Raw genomic sequence first — 24,831 nt, forward strand, 5'->3', positions numbered from 1 at the left:
TTATATTAACAATTGAAGCCAACATCAACATTGGTCTGTTTGTGACTAACATCAGTAAAAGTTTTCTTGTGTGCTGTTACTAAGAACTTTCTTTGTTTTCTTGACACTAAAAGGAAATCAAAGTATGTTTGCTAATGCTACTTTTGAGTGGCACTATTGGATCTCATGAGGCGGGCAATTGGAAGGTTACTGGAAGGAAGGTACTCGTACACACAAACACGCATACCTACAAACTAAATTGTTGGCCTGAATACACTTGAAAGTACTGTCTTCTCTATACTCTATAAAGTGAAGCATCAGACTTTACATGAACTCACACTCAAAACAATCACCGCTTCTTTACATAATTTTAACCATTTTCTCATCAGTTTAACCACAAAAAATCTGCATTTTGTCATTTTCCAGTGAAAAAACAAAACAAAATAAAAAAAAATTCTTAAAGTGAAAGTTTACTTATTCAAGATATAAAATTAAAATTAAAATTAATTTATTAAATTATTAAATATTAAAACTTATTTTCAGAGAATATGCAGCATCTTGAATTAAGCTTAATTTTCTTACCATATTGGAAAAGATTGTCTTGTAAAGCATAAATCCAACAAAACAGAAAAAAGTAAAATAAAATAAAAAATTGTTTTGGCTTGAAAACATTCTACTTTTTATTTTAAGATCATGGTTAGGTGATTAATTTAATTTAATAAAATTAGATTTGATTTCTTAATTTATAAGTACTCATACAGCAAGCTGAGTTATTCAGTCCTTTAAATATTTCATGCTTAGTGATTTATAAAATAATTTATGCCCATTTAAGTTTGTTTAAAATGGCCATACTCTAATTTTAGAGTAAACAAAACTATACAAAATCACAGAAAATGCAGAGTTTCCACTTCATCCTGTAAGCACATTTTCATAAACAGGATGCTACTCATGCAAGCACTCAAATCAATGTCAAGTTCATGAACATTTTGCATTTTGCCTGCTTGTGTCTGAAGTGAGCTGCTGAGATGCTGGTGCTTCAGCCCAGCAAACCTAATCAGAACAATTTTTATGTAAATAAGCGGAATATTAACTTCCATGTGGTTGAAAGACAAATGAACCTTAAGCATATGCACAATGCAGAAGACGAGTTCACTGTTGAACAAATTAAAAAAGGCTGCATCTGCATCTTTTTCGACTCCTGGGAGTGAGAATAATTTGTTGTTGTATTATAGTGTAACAGCTCTGTACAGGTCAGTTCTCCCTGTAGAATCATATAACAGATTCCAACACAAAGGTGTATAATAGAGAAAGAAAACGAGTGAATGTTCTGTTCTCATTCTTTGTGAAATATCCACAATGACATATCCTCTCTCTCTTATTCTTTCTCCCTCTCCCCCTCTATTCAAAGACATGTAATTGCATCATTTTTCAGGACTTTGGCCCTGTCTGGGAGGTGGATTCGCCTCATTCATCAAACTAATGGAGGCAGGAGTGATTGGAAAATACAGGCTTTGATCATGGTGTTGTCTTCTTTTCCCCATCACTCTCCAGCGTGCATGTATGTAAACACAGATAATCAACTTCATCCAGCATTGATGGGTGTCATTTACAATGTACAATGCTAATGGCTGAGCCTTTAAGGTTGTTTAGTAACTTCCCATTTGGATGACACCTTCCATCCAAAATGATTTACAGTAACTGAAGGGACTAAGTGGTGACCTCTTGGGGAGAGCGGTCTCAGTAGGTCTCTAGTTTCAGGGTCCTTCCTAACACTTAACTTATTACAGTAGCTGTTAGGAGTGCTGTGAGTTTTTTTTTTTTTTTTTTTGATGCAGGCTATATGAAAACAATGCAAAATGGTCAAAAATGTATTGTTTAATATAGTTTTTTTATGATTAGTGACTTATTTTCTCAAATTTAGCCATTATTTAAATAATTTTTTTCAATCTAAATATGTTTATTAATATTACTCAAAATAATATAAAAATCTTAAAGATTTTATTTCAATATGATGAATGCATTTTCTTATGTATTTTGGCAATTAAAGGATTAAAGAAAATATATTTCATTAAAATAATTCTATTTTTCGTTAAGCTGTGCAACATACAGCATATATTTAAAATATATATTTCCTCTAAAGAAAACATATAAGTGGTCTGTGTGGCACATATAGATCAACAAAGGCCCCGACCTTTAAGTGTTCTGTTTGAGAAGGCTTAAATGAGTCAGTCTTATTTAAAAGTCATTTTAAACGTTCAAATTGCTGTTATGAAACACAATGCAGGCTCAGGCTGTGATTTAGAAAGTGTTTATTGATTGAGAAACAGGTGATTTAATTAGTTTTCATAGCAGGTGAACTGCGAGCCATACACTCAGAATCACTGGAGCTTGTGTTCAATTCTTCCTACTTAGGGAATGTGCAGATCACACTGTTCACACCTACATTTAATGCTAGTAACACCCGCTGTACCCCATATAGATCTCACCTGATTTCGCATTTTATTCAGCTAAAGGTGCCAGTATGTGTATGTGACCAAGAGAGAGTTGGTTGGTTTGGATGGAACTGGAGTTAGTGGAGACTTTTTAACCCCTACTTTCACAGAAAATCAACCTCTCAAACACACTAGCGCATAGAAAGTTTTAATTGAAGGTCAAGTGAATGGGCAAGTTGTTGTGTTTCATGGCTAATATTTAGCTGTGGCGGTTTCATGGCTAATATTTAGATAAGTGTCATATTGTCACTCATCAATCATAAATATGTCACAGTAATAAAGGAATACTTAAATGTCCTTTTATTTTGTAAAAGACTTTCATGTGGACAAACCGTAAAATAACATTGAAAGTGAAATCAGAAATGTTTCAGAATAGTCTTTTAAAGACTAAATGAGAGATCTGATATTTACAGAACAGTTAGTCTGACATTCAATATGCATTTCTAACTGATGTGATGCATTTGCATGAATATGTATCCCACCCACTGGGAGATTTTGGCTCTCTTTGTCAGTGTGTCTTGCAATTACAATAATAAAGAGCTTTCTTTATTCACCACGACAGCTGTATCCAATTTTTCGAACCACAAATTGGTCAGTCAAGAGTATGTATTTAAGCAATTTTTAAAACCACTGTTTTTATTTTGTTTTTATTCTTGTCTCTGAAGTCTGTTATTTCCTCCAAACCAAGGAGATAGAGAGAGCCAGTGAAATTATACAGAGAACTATCCCCGCCTCTACAAATTAGCTTTACTCACCCACTGTCTATTTAGATTTTGCAATGGCACTCGGAGGTGTAGAGTTCACAGTCTACTTTGTGCATTTTAATGTCTTATTCAGAACTAACAGCCAATAAAAGTTTCTGAGTGAGCAAAGATCATTTGAGAAAAATTGTGAATAGTGATACTCTTCTCTACTTTATTTTACTGTTGGGAAAACTCGATTTTATAGCTTTAAACTGATCCAGTTTAGTGTATTGCTCGCTATGAGAATTAATAGGCGATTTGAGTAAAATAAATTATAATTAATATTTAATTAGAAAAAATTGTGTTGCCAGGGTCCCTGTACCCTGAGGAGACTGATAAACAAATTCATTTTCTTAAGCATTACAATAGGTATAAATACAACTATTGCAACCTATTGCAACATAGAAGTTCTGTACAGCCTAAAGTGTTCCACTATTTGAACTATTTCGTGCTGTTCATATTAAAGCAATGATTGAAATGGTTATGATGACATTCTTTAAAAAGAGTGAATAGGTATAATCAACCACGCTTATTCTGATATTTATCTTCTGTATATGTACTTTTCATTCTATTTTAATGAAAGGCTGTGATTGCTGAAATCACCTGGATAAGATAATAATCATAAATCTGTAATCTATAGGGTGTTTATGAATCATTTTGAGCTGGTAGTCAATAGGGCCATCTTAAAGGGCCCTTGGCTAATAATATAGATTAATTCTGCAAGTCTGACCCTCAGTGTGTCGGGCTTGAATTCCTCTCTCTTCTTTTTGCCTTTTATTGTCTGTAAGAATATAGCAATTCTCTTATGTTCTGATATATACAGTATAAACTTGACAGCCCCTCATGACGTTATGAGGTTGTGCATTATGGCTAAATTTGCCTATATGGAACTGTTTTTAAATTGCATATAATCCCCAGCAAGCTTTAGATATATTGTGTGTTTACATAGAGACACAATTACAAGCAACAGCAGATCACATACAAATGTTGATTCTCATGCACAGCGGACAGAAGATAAGACACATGCTGATTGTCCTGACAGCTGCAGTTTGTCAGTGTAAAGACGCTGTAGGAGCAGATTTTGCCAGTCACTGCTTTCTTGTGATTGTACGAAATTAGTCTGGTGGATTATTCAGGGCTCTATTAATACCTACTGCTCATTCAGATAACCTAATGACTAGTCAGTGTATAAAATGCATAGTGGAGAACTATCCTGGGATGCCTTTTTTAGTCTTGCTCATGCATGATTCTGGCCTGCTCCTACAAAAAAAAAAAAGGGTACATTGTCACGCTCACGTTTTTGTCCCGGAAAAGCCCACAGGTACACTATTAGGAAAAAAGGTGCTTTCATTGGGGCCCACACCTTTTCAAATGGTACATTTTGTTCTTTATTTACCCCTAAAAGGTGCATACAGTGTTAGTATCTAAACATCTTTTTATTGATATTTTGAATTAGTTTTTAGTTTTATATTTTCCATTTTCATTTTATTTAAAGTTTTTTTATCTTGATATACTAAAATCACTAAAACGAAACCTGAAATAAAAATACATTAAATTAGTAATCAAAATTATATATATATATATATATATATATATATATATATATATATATATATAGTTTTAGTCTTAGTTAATTATAATAACCCCGGTTTTCATATTAGTACCTAAATGATACACATTAGTACATTTCGAAAAGTTACCTCCCCAGTGACAGCATTTGTACCTTTTTTCTGAGAGTATAGAGGTCTACACATATTTTCAGTCCCTCTCTCATAAGATTCTGTCTCGCTCTGGTGCCATAGGCTATTTTTTTCCAATCCCCTCCACACACACAGTGCTTCACCTTGTTGCATTTGTCACAGCAGGCAAAGGAAGCTGCTTTCCCTCGCTGCCCCCCACAATTGAGAATATCCAACCCTGCACCTGTAAACCATTTATTTTTGTTTCTCAATAGATATATAACACAAATAACTTGCTGTACCTTAACAACATAAAACACATTTGAGTAACTTTTATTTTATCTTTAGATATTTGCATTTTGCAAGAGTCATTTCTTTGTCCCGTTTCTCACACACATCAACATCTTCCCTCCCGCATCCACACTCAGCAATTCAAAACTTTGTTGCATCAATTCCTGCTGGATAACCTCTATAGTTTTGTTCATACCTGAGTGTGTGCATGTGTATCATGAACACTGGCATGTTAATTTGTGGGTAGGCACAGAATCAGATGTTTTAATCTTATTAGTCTTCACATAATCTACACACACACTCTCTCTCTAAATGTTAAGTTCTGTTTCACCTTTCTTGAAGTTTGACAGCTGGTGACCTCTTAAGGGGAAACTCCTCCATCTGTGTGAGGATTTGGGTTTAATTTACATTTATTTATGTACATTATCAGGTGTTCCTTTTTATTGCTTGAGTGCTGCAGTAATGTGGGCTGTTTTATGAAACACTTTCCCTTGAGTAACCAACAGCTGTGAACTGACTGATGTCTGAGTAATCATTCTGCCTTTATTGCCTGGTCATGTACACTAGTGATTTGAGTTTTCTGAATTGATCAAAACACCATAAACTCATATGTTTATATGCAATTCTCTCAGCTTGTGCTGACAGACGGAGATAGGGCTTGAGAGTTGAACTCAGAGCCTGAGGTTTTTGACTGCTGTTAGTCTTACTGTATCTGTCAGCAGCTCAGACTCACATTTGCAAAACAACAGATTTTTTGTGTCTGTTTTCTCCCTGTAAATCTTTGTAGCCTTGAAAAGGGATTTGGTCTTGAGGCATGCAAAAATCATAAAATGGACCCTGTTTGATTCCTTAATACATGTTTCTGTTCTTATTTTGTATTTATGCATCAGAACACGGTCTTATAAAGTAATCTAAAGTAATGGTAAAGTAATCATAAAGTAATTGCAATCTGTCAACAAAACCTTGAGCTTTATTTGGCCTCTGTCACTGTCTTTTTATTTCATTTATTTACTCATTTTTCCTTTAGCTCAGGGATTGTCATCCAGGGGCCCAGGACCCATTAGCGGCCTCAGGATGAAATTGCAGTGAATTAAATGTTAATTGATTAAATAGCTTAAAAGATACATACAAATACATTTTCTCTTTTAATTTCTCTTTTTTTTTTTTTTTTTTTTGTTGGTTTAGAGTCCAGGTCCCTATGAGCAACTGTGTGACAACTGATGTCCGCTTACTAATTTAAAGCATGTCTTATCTGTAATATATTAATGGAGGTTGGGACTTTGTGTGTGATAAAATATATAATCAAGGCCTTTTGTAGTAGAAGAATGCTTTGTATTTGCATATACTAGATTCATGGGTCTAATTAGCAGCATCTGACCTAGGTTGAGTATTCAGTATCTTATACATGTGCATGCATGCAAATACTGATATCCAGAGGCAAAAAAGAAGCCAAACATGTCAACACATGACAAGGTAATTAATAAATAAAGGAATAGATTTCCTTACTGTTCCCTGAGGATGTCTGTTTTTCTTTGAGAAGCATTGATCTCACATTCTTAATTCATGTGGATGAATAGTAAGCCCTATTTAAATGCTCATTTTCAGTCACGTGAATACCTGTTGCTTCCTTGACCGGAGCAGCCTCTGTCTAAATCCTTCCATCTTAAATTAAACACTCTTTGGGAGACAAGCCTGGATCAGAGTTACCATAGCAACAGGTTATCTGACTTAACAAGGTCCAGCTTAGAATTAGACAGAGCTGAAACATCACTGTGAATGTAAGTACCATAAGATAGAAGGAGAGAGTAGGGATGAGTCAGAGTGTCAAAGTTAAATGTAAAAGTATTTTAAATATAATTTCAGCGCTGTTCAAGTAAACCTTTTTTTCATTCAGGATTGCGCATGAAATATTATTCTAATAATGGGTAGACAAAATTCGCATTCTCATTTAAAAGTGTGGGGTGGTAAGATTTCCTTTTAGGCTCACAAAGGCTGCATTTATTTAATCAAAAATACAGTACTAACAGCAATATTGTGAAATATTACTATTTAAAATAACTGTTTTCTGTTTGTTTTAATATATTTAAAATGTATTTTATTCCTGTGATGGCAATATTGTAATTTTATTTTGGCTTCAGTACAGTTTCAGTTTCAAAATAAATGTATGTAAATTTGCGTAATGTTATGCTTTTTTACACAATTTAAATGGGTCTAGATTGTACTATAAATATAAATATATATATCATAAATGTATGTCTAGGGGGACTCTCTTAAGGAGGTGATATATTTGGAGGCAATATTTGACAGCAAAAAAGTCCTTAAAGCAATAGTTTACCTAGAAATGAAAATTTTGTCATAATTTACTCTCATTTTGTTCCAAACCTGACTTTCCTCCTTACATGAAAAAAAGATAGTTAGAAATTTTTTATCCATGCAATTAAAATCTGTGAAGTTGTTTGGATGCTGCTGACATTTATTGTATGGACAAAAATAATTATTCAAAATATCTTCCATTGTGTTCCACTAGTCGATTGTGCAGATATGCAGTTTTGCACATCCCTAGGGGAGAATTGATTTCCAAAATGAGTTGTCCTGTAGTTTTTCCATAATGGTCAAGAGTTTATGCATGACTCGTTTGCAGCGGATCCCTGTCTGTTTTGCTGTTGTTTATGCTGTTGCGGATTGACAGCAATCAGTAGGTGTTTGATTCAAGAGTCTGAACTCAATCCTGGACCATCAAAGACATCCTGCTCTCCCACAAATCTCAGTGTCAGGGAATCAATTCTCATTGGCTTTCAGCTGATTGTTTGTTGCACGTATTGATGGGTAGACAGAGAGGGAGGCATAGACAGACGGAGAGAGAGAGAGAGAGCGAGCATGTTTATGATTGTTCAGAGGAGATCATTCAAACTGTTAGCGTGTATGACAGACTTAAAACAGTACAGAACAGAATTATGGATGAGGGTAGATCCCAAAGGTATAACGGTGAGATGCCCAGACGGACTGTTTATAACCTAGTTAGTGCTTTACGACTGCGCCAGGTTCAATTCACTTGATCAAAACCATTTAACAGTCTTGCTTTATGACGTTCATTCCCACATTTCAAGCATAACAGGGCTGTTTCCATCTCTCTCATCTCTCCTCCCATCTCTCCTCCACCGACTTAAACAGCTCTTGACAGCGCTGCACGGGTGGCGGTATCATTTCTCTGCAGATTTCTGTTTATTTGTTTTCTCTGGCAGTGATATTTCATGCGATGACACAGGGTAACCGCTTGCAGTTCCTCCTTTCATCGACTCTTCCTTCCCTGAGGAATGAAAAACACATTATTCAAATGTTTGCCTTTAATGGAGCACCCTGTAGTCATTAAAAAGAGAAGCAAATTAGACAGTGTTCTTATTTTAATTCTATTGTGTACATTTAGAGTATCTTCATGTTTTGTTTATTGCCTGGCTTAATTTAAAAGTGAAACTGCAGCTATTAGCATGGAAAGCAATTTACTTGGTCTGTCAGTAATGGAAAAGCCTAGCTGCACTTTCTCTGCGTTTGTCTCCAAGGATTATTGGTGGTTTGCCAGTGAACTTTGCTTTTGTCAGAACGCTGTCATGCGCATGAAATGCGTGTAGATACATAAACAAACCCACGGGGTGGTATGTGTGAGCAGGCAACACGGGAAGTGGCTCCTATTCAGGTGTTTTTGACAAACCTAACCAATATTGACACCCGTTGTGTTTTGCTTTGTTTGTTAGCACGCATCTCTGAGGTGAACATGACCGGTGCAAGCGTTCCTCCTGGCGAAAATTGGCAAATGCGTTTTTGTGAGTAGCGCATATTGATTTTATTTCAGTTGTGCAATCTTTGTCGGGCATTATTCTGAAGACAAATGTTTCTGAGTCGTGAGGGAACTGATGTTAATGCATTCACCTTGCACTCGCAGCAATAAAGAAGACACGTGTTTGTACCTGTGTGCATTTCTCTCCAACCTCCTGGCTCTGCCAGTAAACCAATGAAGGGGCCAATCAGAACTCACTATAGCTCCCTGTTGACCAATCACTGAGAGTCTCGCTGTGTTGAACAATATTTCATCCCAAATGATACTGCATTCCATCCCTAGCACTCTAGTTTCACCTCGTACACATGTTGTTGTCTGGTTTCGCGGGGTGGGGTGTAATGAAGAAAATTCTTCATCCGTGTTGTTGCTCTCTGAAGATATCATTTGGCGTCCCTGGATTATATTTGGTCAGGCCATAAGCCTTCTTTTGAGAGGACTCATGTTTCAAGCGAAGCATCTTTCTCTTGTGTAAGGCTGTTGACCCTGAGCGAATGTGAGTTTAGACATCAAGCTTTCATAAGACCTGTCCTCCTCAAATTGACCATGAGATTTTCCCGTCTGGAAAACCACAGATTTTCCAAGGATTTCTTTTTTAATTTTCTTTAAGCCTTTTTGAATCTATAGCTGAGAAAGTAAGAACCGATCTTAGCACAGCATCTTTCAAGGCCACAGCCTTTTTCACGAGTTGTTTAATTCTGAACTTCAACAATAAGAGAGAGAACCTTGCTGGTGCAACTGACATGTTTAGGTTCAGATTTGTTGTTCAGATTTTTACCAGAACACAATATTTGCACTTTCTTGCAAGCTGCAGCAGTAAGAAAACCAAGACAAGGAAAAACAAAGGTGAAATCAATGCAGAACTGTAACAGACAGGGTTTTTTCCCTTTCAGAAACAGGCAGGTTATGTGATGAGGCGAATCAGGAGAGAAACACTGCAGAGAGCAGACTGGATTTCATTTCAAAGTGTACATCCACTTCAACTGATGCATTTATTCCTTTATGCTTCTTCTGCCAGTGAGAATTGATTTATGGAGGTGTTTTGAAATGTTTTGTTATTGCCATCTGAGAGAGATATATAGGCCTATACGTGCTTCCACTCACCAAGAAATTTTTTTTTTTTTCTTTGCCACCGGTCTTTATTTGTGCACACACATCCATATTTTGATGGACAGCTCAAATCCCAGCTCAGTTCTCATCAGCCCTTGGTTTGGCAGCTTTGCCCACCTTTGCAGTGGGCACGCATTATTGAGGTAAACAGGTACGGAGGGCAGACCGTTGCTGACCTGGGAGTGCATGTAATGTTAATGAAAACAACTGTGCAAAGTTTACAGAAAGACATACATTTGAGGAATAACTTCACTTCTGATCGTGCTACAGAATTGGCCATGATCGTTTTTTTTTTTTTTTATTATTGTTGCATTTACGTATTTGAAAGATGTATAGATGCATTTTATCAGTCCTGGCGATCAAAACCATGGCCTTGGGACCACTATGCTAGCTGAGCTCCATGAATTGTTAAATGATAATGGGGCACAGAAAAGGCTAGATGTTTTTCTTTATCAAGGCAATGCATCGATCCGCTAGCATTTCTTAACATTTTACAAGGACTCATGTATGATGCATGTGTGATGAAATGATAGAAAGAAAACGAATGGGGTTTTTACTGAAAATCACTGCTTAGTAAGTGCTGCTGCTCGTCTTGTTCAAGGTTCACCACAGCTGGAGACGGGACATTAAAATCAGTGCTCAAGAGCTGGAAGAAATGCAGCTGCTTTCAACCAACAATTTCACTTATATATAGCCAGATAACGTAAGGCTCTATTACCAGAAAGCAAGAATTTGTAAGCTATTAAATTCTGTAGACTGCCTGCTGATTTTAGTTTGAAGACAACAACATAAATTCACCAAGAGAGACTGTTTGGTAGAATAGCTCAGTAATAATTTTGGAACAGATCAATACTATTAATTTTAATGACGCCTTATGTAATTACACGCTTGTGCATCCAGTGTTATTGAAAAATTCTATAAATTTTGAATAGCTGATAGTTTCTAAATTTTGAATAAAATAAAGTTAAATGCAAAGACTTCAAAGAAAGAACAACTTCAGCAATCAGATACACTCCAAGGCAGTTCTAGAACTGTGAAACATGTTTTCACCAGCTACTTGCTGTAGTGAAGAAATAAACTGACAGTCAAATAACAGAATCATTTGCTCTCATTATCAACACAGCAGAGTAGTCTAGTACACTTGCAGTTATTAAGTCTTGATTGTTGTTCCTTAAGTGATGCTGTCTCTAATTTTGTAGAACAGTAATGTTATTTTTATTTGTCTACATGTTGCTTAATAAAGCTAATTCGATATATGTTGTGCACCACATGTGAACCATCTTTTTCTAAACTACTTTGCCTCACATTTTCAATTAATTTACCACTGAAGTTGGATCATGTGCTATGGTATGTTCTCTCTTTGATTCATGATATAAAGTGATCCCAGTTTCTGCTTAATAACGTCACAGTTTTTGCAGTGGAAAAGATGTCACAGTACAAAAAGGCATAAAAATTCTTTGAAGGTGAAGAATGAAGGGATCAAAAGCTGTCTTCTTCTTCATGAAATCAGGAATTTCAGTTGAATAAGTCAGCGAGACTCACTTTTCTTCCTTGTCGTTGTGGAACAGGATTGCAGTCATGGAAACTCCTGTTGTTCTGATCTATTGCATGCAAGAGAGAAAGAGTTGCCATATAACGTACTGCAGAAAGCAAGGGAATTCGGTTGTGGCTTTGGGGATTACACTTTACTACCAACATATATAAATGAATAATATGATGTTATGGTCTGGGTTTGACTGGTTGCACAACAGGAAGCATAGATTGAAAAGTAAGGAGTTTTTTACAGAGCAAGTCTGTCCCTTGGACTGAAGCACATGTGGTGCATGTGCTGTGCTGCGCATCCAAGTGCAATTCAGTAGAAGATATTTGGATCAATATTTTTTCATGTTGGTGTAAAGAACCACCAAGACACTCTCTATTGTTCTGAAGCATGCATGCAAGCGGCGTTCCAACCTCCAGCTGTTTTTTAATCTTTTCCAGCATCCGATGTGTACTTTGAAATGCAGCTTGAGCAGGAAAATTACTTTTTTTGTGTTTCATCTGTCTGTGTCTGACATAGAAATACACCCCCACTATTTCTTTCTGTATAGAATGCACCTATATTGAAGCCGGACAGGATGTTTGATAAGGAACGTTTTTGATCAGTCTCCTGCAATGTGGTCTTATCGCTTCATTACTGCCTGCAGTTAGTCCAATATCTACTCCCTAAACATGAAAGCCAGCCTGTGCCTCTGCAGGTGTTCCTATCTCACATAATGTAGATGTTCCACTGTGGCCACTGTCAAGATTCACAACCAGATATCCAACAATTGCTATTCCATTTCGTTGACAGGTTGTGATTTCACTGCATTTCTACACACGGGACTGCATTTCTTAGGAATTCTGTGTGTACTGTCCCTGCAACCGGAAGGGATAGTTCACCCAAAAATGAAAATTATGTCATCATTTACTCACCCACCTGTCATTTCTAATTTTTACTTCTGTGGAACATAAAAGAAAGCATTTGGGGAAAACAATCTCAGTGTTTTTTGTCCATACAGTAAATATAGTCAATGTTAGCCAAAACAGTTTGGGTTATCAAAGTTCTTCAAGATAACTTCCTTAGTTTTCTTTTTACAGTGCAATAGGAAGCAGAAAGTGAAAGCAGAAGTTGGAAATCAACTTTTAATGTTTCTTTAAATGTTTCACAATAGTACTTTTTTAAAAAGAGTGTCCTTGGCTCTCTGTGCACCATGATTGAGCTTATAATTTTTGTATGCACACCAAGAAGATTTGTTTATTTTTCATCACAGTAATTTTTCTGCATTCTTTTGTCTTTTTGTTTTCTGCAGGCTGTGGAAACGAATCTAGCATCCAAAGATAGTCACTGGGTGTACGCCAATGAGGTAAGCACATATTCATAATAAGTTTCATAACTCATTCTTATCTGTTTCAGAAAGGAGGGATCAACTTTGAAGCTGTTGGCAGTCAGATCCTGAAAACAGACCAAATTCAGTCTACTGTCGTCATATCCAATTTCAACTTACAGTGTTTGATATGTGGCACATCTCTCATTCAGTATGTAATATGCTGTCACCATGCTAGAGCAAAGCTGACAGTGGATTATTGCACTGGCACGACTCGAGCCACAGTTTTGCTCTCCTCATTCCTCTCTCTCCCTCACTCTGTTGACTGAAGACTGGATGTGGAAGCAAGACCTAATTAGAGTCTGTCCCTACAAGAACCAATGAGAGCTAAGCACAGCAAGAATTGAGTGCAGTACTCAGTAAGACAGAGAGCATGGCTGTGGGCTGAATGGCATAAAAACTCTGATTCTATTTGATGTGTTGACACCAAGTGACCATTCTACACAATAAGACAAAAAAGCATCAGAGAATGTCTTTTTATGCACAGAGAGAGAGAGAAAGAAAACTTTGCTTTTACTTTGCTTCTCTGGGACAACCTGACAATATGACAAAGTCATACTCGAGTTTAAAAATCTTACAGCACACTACAAGCTTATACAAAAACACTTTGTCTATCTCTCTGTATACATCTACACTACATGGCCAAACAAACAGGATTTCAAAACCATTCGCATGGAAAAGAGGCATCCCTTACCTTACCTATATAAGGGCTTTCACTCTTCTGGAAAGGTTTTTCCCATTTGGACACATTTAAAAAAGCCAATGGCAAAAAGATATGAGTGTCAGAGGTGCTCTCTTTAACACAGTGAAAGTGGATGGGGACTAGGAGTGTTAAAAAGGACAAAATTGCACCATACAAGCATAATAAAAGTAGTCCATGGGACTTCTGAACCCAAACACTAGTTGTCATTCATTCAAAATATTACTTGGAAAACATGAAAATGTTTACTTTCACTGTATGAAAAAAGCTTAGACATTCTGCTAAGCATCTCCTTTTGTGTTCCACTGGAGAAAGAAAGTCACACAGGTTTGGAACGACATGAAGGTGACCAAATTATGTTTATTTTTTGGAAAATGGCTGCAGGTATGTATGTTTGTCTATGAAGACATGCATTAATTTTATGCACTTTCTTGAAATATTTATAGCAAAACCTGCTATTCAGAAGGGGATGCCCACATTTTTTCCAGGTCATGTAGTGCATATCTCTCTCTCTCTCTCTCTCTCTCTCTCTCTCTCTCGATCTCTCGACCCTGTATCATACTGACTAAACTTGCTTCAGGCTTATGAGAAATTAAGTCATAGGATCTGCCCACTTATTCAGTAAAGAGCATTCAAAACATGCTGTCATGCTCCACTTCAATCAGTACACACTTTTCAAAATTGAAAAAAAAGGTAATTTTCTCATATGAGTGCACTTCTCATAAAATTGTGAGACTGTGATGATATACAATATGTGCACTCTTAGTTACTTATAGTGAAATGTAAATGTTCAAATGTATGTAAATTATATAGCGCGCTTTTACTGTAGTGGTTTTGTTTTTTAATGTGTCTCTAATCCAAATCCTGTTTTCAGCTCTCCTTGTTTCATATTTGCTCATTTGCATAGTCAGGTTTCAGTGTGATCAAATTAAAGCACAGTCACATTCAGCCTAGAAATGGTAAAATGTGATGCATTACCTCGAGGCAGGAAAGGTCTAGATGTTCACTGAGTCACATTGCTGTGATGCTTCTGTTTATCCCTTATTCTGAATTGAAGCTGAGTAATTTGCTTGTGCCTTGACACACAGCTGGCATGAAGGTCACCACAACACCTATGAACACAAATTAAGCCTCTGCAGTTTTCATCCATCAAGGTCATGACAGAACGTCTTGTATAGTTCATTCATTTTGAACTGGACTTTGTTTATCAGTGCTTGGAACACAAAAAAGTCCAGTTGCAAACGAATGATTAACATCACAAGGATGCTAAATAAATAATTTTACTGGAAATGATTGAAATTACACATTAAGGGGCGAAAACAAATCTGTTTTCCCTGTAATGTCATTGTTTCATTAAGCCCAAGCTCCCGTACAGATGTGTCTTCAGTTATATTCAGGGGTTCTGACCTTTAATAGATGTCAGAATATTATGTTGCTTTCACAAGCGCTTGAAGTTTAATTAAATGACAGATTTCATGCAGCATGTTCAGGGATTCAAACATCTGCGGTGATTTAATTAGAGACAGTGACATCAGAAGTCCTGACTCTGCTTAATATCACCTTGATCAGTTGATCAGTAAAAAGTTTTATAGTCATGAATAAATGAATAATTAATACCTTCACCAGGGACGTGTATCAGAGATCATTTATATGGTGGGCTGGCCTGTTTTGATTTAATGTGTTTGGAGGTTGCTCCCAGCATTCAACACTGTGAGTCATCTCAGCACTGTGATCTTTGTGTATTCTTCTGCTACCTTATTTTATTATGTTTTTTGTTTTTTGTTTTTTTTTGTCCAAACACCAGCGGTTAGACTGCTGCCAAGATTATAGAAAGATATTTTGTAAGATCAAAGTCATTGTGAGACCTGAATGTACTCCATTTATAAAGGTCAGTTAGTCAAAAGCTGATTTATAACTCCTGCATTGTTTCTTAGAAACAATAGAAACACTATTTAGGCCTGCTGTAATGCAGAATTACATTTCTAAAAGAAATTAATACTTTTTTTCAGTATGTATGTATTAAATGGATTAAAAGTGACAGTAAAGATATTTACAATGTTTATAAAGATTCTATTTCAAATAAATGCTGTTCTTTTGAACTTTCCTTTAATTAAATTATTTAAGATTTATACATCATCTGAAAGCTGAATAAATAAGCTTTCCATTGATGTATGGTTTGTTAGGATCGGACAATATTTGGCCGAGAGACAACTATTTTAAAATCTGGAATCTGAGGGTGCAAAAAAATCTAAATACTGAGAAAATCGCCTTTAAAATTGTCTGAATGAAGTTCTTAGCAATGCATATTACTAATCAAAAATTAAGTTTTTATATATTTACGGTAGGAAATTCACTAAATATCTTCATGGAACATGATCTTTACTTAATATCCTAATGATGTTTGGCATAAAATAAAAATGGATAATTTTGACCCATACAATGTATTTTTGGCTATTGCTAAAAATATACCCCAGCGACTTAAGACTGGTTTTGTGGTCCTGGGTCACAAATGTTTGATAAATGCATTGTTGGTGAGCATAAGAGACTTAAAAGAGAACACTAAGACTAAGTTAAGGAAACATACTCATAAGGAAAATAAATGCATAAATTGTATAATATGGTTAAAGTGATAGTTCACTCAAAAATAAAATGAATGTCTGCTCTCTTCGTTACAGTGAAAGTAAATAAAGGCCAACAGCTCCATATAAAAATTCAGCATGCAAGCATCATCCATATGACTCTTATACAGTATATCTAATATTCTGAACCCATAATAGCTTGGTATGAGAAATACTGCAAGCTGTCATTCACTGGAAATATTACTTTAATAATCTTGCTTGACAGTCTAGGTCACTGTTCAATTTCATTGTACTGAAAAAGGCAAGCCAGAAAGTCATACAGGTTTCAAAAGACATGAGGGTGAGTAAATGACAACCAATTTGTATTTTTTATGTTAAATGTTACTTCACTAGTAGAGTGTATAGTGATTTATAATTAGCTTAAATGCAAAAACTATACATGTGAAGAGCCTAAAGGTATTTATGCTATGTCTGACTTGTTTAAACACTCTCTCTGGTGACAGGGCATACACACCAGACTCATAAAGCCCTAGATACACACAGCTCTGTTACAAATTGCATGAGGTTGAAGAAACATGCTTAAATGCAACACAGAGGACATTTCAGAGCTTTCACTATTTAATAGATTTTAAAACTGGACATTTATTGTACCTTCAGGTACATATTCCAAGAATTTTTCAGTTTGCAGCTGATTAAATATTGCAGATCTTTAGAAGTATTTTGACTGTCATGCACAATATTCTCAGAGGGACCAATCCATCATTGCTGTCATTATTTTTCCTCCATATGTTAAACGTCACATTCCTGGACGTAATTGAGAGAGTAGGTTTAGTTCTTAACTACCTGAGGCTTCAGCTATTCCTGTGTGTGTTATAAATTGCACTCAGACTACATGAGCTAAACTATATGCTTTACATTTTTAAACAGACAGGCCTTAATTTCCTTAGTTTTGTTTCTTAGTAAGGCTGAAGCACTTCTGACTTTTCATCGATATGTTTTGATGCTGATATTTACTTCTACTTTGACTCACAAGAGATTTATGCATTTGCTTTTTGTGCATTTTAGCATTTCCTTGCTTTTTCCCACTGCTTGTCGTTTGTTTTTTTTTTTGTTTTTAATTAACACTGATATCTGATTTTTGTATTGCTTTCGAATGTATATTTTCATGTACGCTCACTTTTTATTTTTATTTTTTTTTTGACACCACAAATCATGTTATTGCAACAGCACTAAATTTATTGCCAGCCAGTTTTCATTGTTCTGCATCTCCAAGCAATGAATCATGTGTTTTTGCATGAGTTTGTTGGGTTTAGGACTATTTGAAAGTCTGGTAGTGTGTGATATCTTTACATATTTCAGTTTGTTGGTTTTGCAGAGGTGATAAGCACTTGTAGGTCAGATTCAGCAGCGATATCAAATAGTTTTGGACCAATACAATGTTCTTTATTTGCAGGGACAGTCCTCAGAGCAGCCTGGGGTTTAATATATTTGTTTAGTGGCTTTTTTGTGACAGTAGGTTTTAATATGTCTGTTTTCACACTATACCTGTGTGTGTGTGTGTGTGTGTGTGTAGGAGGTTAGTGACACAGAGATCATGGAGCTTGTCCACAGTGCTCTGGGCCGGATGACAGTGATCCGGCAGATCTTCCCCCTGTGGAGGGACACCAACATCCGCTGCATGAGGAACAACCATCGCATCTCCTCGCTGCTTTGCGACCCACAGGAAGGGTACCTGCAGTCTCTAGAGGTAGGTATCTTAGCAACGTTTTTTTTTTTTTCAGAGCACAATGAATTGACACTCATTCAGCAGAAATAGATCAGCAGTTCAAGGTCAGTTCAGGTCATTTAGTGCTGTTTTAGCATCAGATGGCCTATTTTTGTGGTATAATCTATTTCTGATAAACCTGCAACCAGCACATTAAAACTCTGGTCAGTCGCTTAAGACAGTCTGTATACCAGAAGTGCTAGCTGTGCAAGACGATTAATTATTTTGCCATGAGCTGCTAAAAGCAGAATGATTTAGAACTAGAAATCTCAATTCTGTGGCCTTTTGCTAAAAGTTATTTTGTATTCATAGCACATTTCAGATACATGACAGCTGCTTTCTTGCAGCAAAAGTGTTCATTGCACTGTGTTAGTGAGATTTACTCCAATAGTTCAAGTCTGAATTTATCTGTAATTGTCTTTTCATTATAGCTTTGCATTTGCGGTTTGGAAGTATCTGCAAGGCTGCATAATGACTGCAGTAACTGTCATGTTTATTTTCTTTGTTGTATCGCTTAATTTCTCTAGAATCTTAATTCAAAACAAGGTTATGCACGACTGATCCAGATTAGCCGCCTGTACCCTGATGCGTTTACCCGTTAACAAATATTATCTTGTTAAGTCACAGACGGTACACTGTAATTGTGAAAGCATTCCTCCTCCCTTACGCAATATTAAAACACTGTATCTGTGTCTGACTCTATGAAAACCTTGTTTGGGTCTTAGAATCCATTTCCCCTCTTTTAGAGCAGATGGCAAATCCATGTGTCTTTTCTCTGGGGCTCTCTGTTTCAATAATTCATGAAGAAAGAGGGTTACGTACCAGCTAATGCCAAAGCAGCACCACAAAAGGACAAATGAGTTCTTTACAGAAAGGATGAGGAGATATGCGAGATGTTAGGAGCCACAGGGATGCCTCTTGCCTCTCCATTGGTGCTAACGATACAGTACAAGTTGAAGAGAGTAAGAGATTGAATCTGTGCTGTGGCAGATTGGCTGTTTTAATTAACTCAAGAGGTTGCAGCATTGTGATGCTGAGCCCTCGGGCCACGGGTCTCTACACGCCATGCTGACAGTTCACGCAGTGCTGAATAAAAGCTCAGTGGGTGGCATGCTTTTATCTGTCTAATTGATGTCCTAATTTTGTTGTTTTGTTTTATTCATTCAGATTTAAAGCTTGTGTCATCAAAATTGTTACATACTCAAAATGTTTACTACTAGATGTTTAGTTACATATTGGCTGGCTGCATTCGATCATGCAGTGGCAGTTGTTTCGTTATGGATGGATTTTTTTTTCTACAAGCTAATACAGAGCTAAGAAATGCTATATAAACATGCAAGGATCAAGGAAAGTTTGACTGTTTTTTTTTTTTTTTTCAAAGCCTTTTAAAAGTAGCTGTAAATTCTGATATTTATTTATTTTATTTTTTTGTGATCAACTTTTTATTTTCCTAAAAGTGCCCCTATTATGGATTTTTGAAAATGACCTTTTATGCAGTGTGTAACACAGCTCTAAGTGAATGAAAACATCCTACAAAGTTTTAAATCTGAAAGTGCACCGTGTATGAAGTTATTGTCTCTCAAAAGAAAGAGTCGACTCTGAATCATTGAAACGAGTCATTTTTAAAACAAATCTTAAGCCGTTTCATGTTGACGTCAACATGAAACATTAGCATATTGCCTGCCCACTTGTTGCCACTAGGTGAGGCTTTTGGAGAGTTAAAAATAGGTGTTTCCCCGGTAACGGCTGTACACAAAGCAGCACTGCACTCTGCTTTAAATGAAATCAACCAATCGGACCAATCACAGCAGATTAGCGTCACGCAAAGGAGGGGTTTGGAAAAATGAATCACTGAGTGAATCATTTGGGAGTCACTGAGCAAATAAGGTAAAAAATAAATGCATATTATAAGAAAATGAAAGTATTTTTTGACCTTGCATGCATGTCAACCTGTTGTTGGGGACTCCCAAAACCAAAATATGAACCTTTCATAATTCATAATAGGGGCACTTTAAATCAACAAAACAACATCCATTCAAACAAACAACAGGGAGGGGGGAGCAACAGACACACCATCAACAATTTCACAATCTGAAAGAAAAAAGGGAAGAAACAAAAAATGTATATGGTCATTCCTTTATATAGTCCAAAATGTTGGACAAAAAACATTGCCATGCATCAATGGTACTAGGTTTAGCCTTGTTAATTTGTGCTGTTGTAGATTCACAAGTCTATGCGAGGCTATGAATCCAAAACGTTTTTGCACACATGTGCGGAGTAAACCAGTTTTGTATTATTGCCTTCTTTGCAGCTGTAAAACCAGCAAACAACATTCTCTTCTTTAATGAACTTATACAGAAGTTAGAATCGTAATTGACAAGACATAAACCTGGATTAGACACGTAATAAATTTGTAGTAAAAAGGACAAAACAGAATTCACATGAGTCCATAGATTGACAACAATTGGACATTCCCAAAACATGTGGAGAAAAGTACCTGCTGATACAGTGTTACAGATATGACAGTTGTAGGTCGATTGCAGTTTCATTTTAAACCTCTTGTAAGGAGTTATGTATGCTCTATGGATGACTTTGAAATGGATAAGACGATGAGCCAAGTTTTTAGAAGTTAAGATTAGATTAGACCACACCCTCTCCCAGCCGACCGAAAAATCAAAATCTGTTAATTCACAATTCCAGATAGATTTAATAGAAAGAGACTTTGCAGTGTGATCATTAAGTTTACTATATATTAAAGAAACAGATGGCCGACCAGAGGGTGGTGCGATCCAATCCCATATAGGATGAGAGGAAACAGGGGATGCCCAGGGAACTCCATAGGCCTTGAGAGCAGAACGTAACTGAAAAAAGACAAAATATGATGAGGCTGGTAAGCAAAACTTAGTTCTTAGTTCTTGAAGTGAGCAGAGTCCCTGGTTATCATATAAGTCACCTCATTTGTTTATGCCCAATGTAGACCAAGAGGGCTGGACAAATGGCCGATTTCCACATAAAAAATTTAAATTGTGCCATAAGGGTGTGTTGTTACAAAATTTGAAAGGTCCTCCCATCAGACGTTCCACCCTTTTCCAGATCCTAATAGAACTGGCCACAACCAGGCCAAATTTATATTTATCATTTTTATTTCCTATGCCAGCAAATAAAATATCTTGGAGCCTATGTGGTTTAACCTTGTCAGCTTCGATTACTCTCCATGAAACTTTAGATTGAGGATCAACCCAAATATGAAGAGCCTTAAATTGGAATGACCAATAACATAATTCAAAATTTATACACAGCCAATCCTCCTGAAAGTATAGGACGCTGTAATGTGACCAGTTTTATTCTGGGTCATTTACCATTCCAGATAAACTGGGAAAGTATGGAATTGATCTCCTTAAAGTAACCTGGAGGAGGGGAAAGCGGCAGCATAGAAAAAAGAAAATTAAGCCGAAGTAAAAAATTCATTTTGACGGTGGAGATTTTGCTTTGAAGAGAGGCTTTATTACATCTTTGAGTATCACTTTTGATCTTGACTAAAATGTTATTCAAATTGTTTCTGGCAATTTTATGAATGTCTTTATATATGGTAATACTCAAATAGATGAAAGAATCTTTAATAGGAATGAATGAGGGGATAGGCGAGTTAACTTTAACATTGTTGATTGGCATTAAAGCAGATTTGGTCCAGTTTATCTTGTACCCCGACAAACTACTAAAGTGATCAAATTCCTTAATTATACTAGTTATTGATGTATCAAAATGATCTAAATATAAGATAATGTCATCAGCGTACAACGAAATAATATGATTATGGACATGAATCTTAATCGGTGGAACATCAGAGTTCCTAATGGCTTGTGCTAGTGGTTCAAGGGATAACCAAAACAGTAAAGGGGAAAGTGGACACCCCTGCCTCGTTCCACGGGGGGTTTGGGGGGGGAAGATAATATTACCAGTTAAGACTGATGCCTCGGGTGAATGGTAAAGTGTCTTAATCATAGAAATGTAATGTTCACTGAAACCAAAACTTTGCAGAGCTGCCCACATATTGTTCAACTCTAGCCTGTCAAAGGCTTTTTTTCTGCGTCAAGTGAAAAAACAACCTCCGGTGTTTAGTGACATGATATCTACAGGGCAGGAGAATAAATCAAAAAGCCCATGAGAAAATGGTCTGATTTAAAATCATGTATAGGCCTGTCACGATAACAACTTTTTGTTGTGCGATATATTGCCCCAGAAATAATTGCGATAAGCGATATTATTGTCATTTTAAAGACCATTTTATGCCACTGAATATATAATCACAATGTAACAGCATAATAATGCAAGAAGGCCTACACGCTTCCAAATGACAACAGACTTTTAATTCTTAAGAATATTTAGATCATGGAAATTAAGTATCAAAATATTAGATACCTTAAAAAACTTGAATAAATAGTAAATAAACATTTTCTAACAAAAAGTGCAAAGTAACAAGTAGGGAAAAAAGAGAAAAATGTACAAAGAACTTGTATGGAGATTTTTCCATCTACAGATTTTCCCCTGACCTTCTTTTCTCTGTAAATTAAGGGTGCACAGTATTACTGAAAAACACAATCACTACTTAGCAGTGAGATGTACGCATGTACAAAGGCACAGATCCCTAAACAAGGCCATATCATTTTTTTGTAAAAACTTTTTTAAAATGTGAACTAGCACCTCATGACAAAATCCAGGAAAACAATCCACGTTATGTACGAGAAGCTGCAAAAGACACAGGCACAAGTGGAATGCAAAAAACATGGTGACATTAATTTTTAAGTAAATATAATGGGCGATATATTGCGTCACCAAAATATATTGAGGTCATGTACATATATTGTGCGATAAGTCGATATATTGATTATTGTGACAGGCCTAATCATGTACTTCCATGTACATGTGCCAGCTGAGCAACTGACATTGAGATAAAATTGAATGCTAACAGACAGCTTTCTTATAGACCTCTTAGTGGCCTAAATTAAAAGTCAGTTTTCAATGAATTGATCAAGCACATCCTGATCACTCTGGTATCAACAGTTCTCAGTGAGGAACCTGCTGAAGTCATTCAACACAGTGTTAGGAATCATTTCATCTAGGTCACAGTCACACAGAAGCACACAGGGAAGTGAAGCCACCGATTCATGTTATTCGACTCATAAATCCACAGTCTTGCAAGGCTTTCAAAGCTTTGAATCCATGTGGCAGGGCGTTCTGAAGTCACTTCACCACTTAGGGGAAGAATAAGACGCCTCAGAGGTCGAAACCATGTGATCTTATGTCACGGGCACATTAGCATTTTCTGCATTCACATAACTCTTACATGAGCAAACAGATCATACCTCAGCTGTAAACCCAGACGACCATGACCGCAGTGTGAGAAGGGTCGTTAATAGGGTTGCCAACTTCAGCAGAGCAAATAAGGAATGCTCTCCCATTTCTTTATACCACATATGGCACTTAAGATTTCAGTAAAGCATTGGTGGCAAGCTGACCATGTAGTAAACTGAAATGAAACACAGTCACAGCTGTACGCCTGTAGCTATGTCTGTGTATAGAGTTCTGCTTGACTGAATTAAGTGCTAAAAATGCTTTTGAGATGCAATTCTTTTGATTTTGGCTCAGGACTTCATTACATCTGTTGTAAAACTGAACAATTTTTAAATTGTGTCACATTTCATTACATATATGTCAGTTTATCTGCTGCCTAGGCACATTTTAGCACTTTAGGGAAAACAACCATAACAGACTGTACATAAATATCTCAACACGAACATAGTTAAAGTTTTAACTGGTTTGTATTTAGACAACTTCATTATGCAGACTACGCAGTAAATTCCCTAGTGTTAAATCAACACCGCTTGGAACCATTTCCCATATGTACACCAAGCGGTGTTGATTTAACACCGGGAAATTTACTGTGTAAGATTTTTTGAAGTAATTAGCATTATTGTGTGAAAAAAAAAAATCAGGGTAACACTTTAGTTTAGAGACCAATTTTAATATTAACTAGTTGCATATTACTAACACATTGGCTGTTTATTAGTACTTAAAAATCACATATTAATCCCTTATTCTGCATGTTTTAGATATTTCAATCCTTATCCTTAATCCTACTCTAAATTTAACAACTACCTTAATTATTATTAAGCAACAAATTAGGAGTTTATTGAGGCAAACGTTATAGTTAATTGTCAGTAAAAATTTGTTCCCAAAATAAAGTGTGAACAAAATCTGTCTTAAACTAAAAAGTCAGCTTTACCCAGATTCACAAAACAACCCCAAATGGAGATATAGAGGCCAAAATTATACAAAATCATCACGACAAAGGGAACTGCGCTTGTCTGAGTGAAGCGACTTCTTGAACAAGAAAATTGTATGATGGGACAAGAATAATTTGATCATTGTCTTTTGCTTTATTACGCCACATCATCTACTACACGAATACAAGTCACCAGAGAAGAGATGTCATTGAGAGAAGAAAGGGAAGTTAATGTTTATGATTAAAGATTATGAGAGCACATGACTTTGTTTTAAAAAAAATATGATGTTGACAGATAAATCATTTATAATAAACACTCCAATATTCCATTAAAAAAAAACATTTCATGGTGACTTTAACAAACATAAATCCAGTGAATACCAATAAAAGCACTAGAATTGTATTGATTGGCTTTATTTCCCACCAGTGACAAAAAAATAAGCTCATCACTTCACATCCATCTTTACCAGTTTGC

General features: G+C 36.1%; 1 protein-coding gene across 3 annotated transcripts in view; it reads left to right on the forward strand.

The window, feature by feature from the left end:
• The window catches only part of grid1a (glutamate receptor, ionotropic, delta 1a), a 266,174-nt gene that overhangs the window by 202,092 nt on the left and 39,251 nt on the right, over positions 1–24,831 (forward strand). For all 3 annotated transcript variants that reach the window (XM_058749872.1, XM_058749871.1, XM_058749873.1), the window contains 2 exons: positions 12,955–13,008; positions 17,882–18,055. In XM_058749872.1, coding sequence (XP_058605855.1) covers positions 12,955–13,008; positions 17,882–18,055 — 228 coding nt within the window. The remainder of the gene's footprint in view (positions 1–12,954; positions 13,009–17,881; positions 18,056–24,831) is intronic.

Source organism: Onychostoma macrolepis, chromosome 17 (assembly GCF_012432095.1).
Source record: "Onychostoma macrolepis isolate SWU-2019 chromosome 17, ASM1243209v1, whole genome shotgun sequence".
Classification (NCBI taxonomy): Eukaryota; Metazoa; Chordata; class Actinopteri; order Cypriniformes; family Cyprinidae; genus Onychostoma; species Onychostoma macrolepis.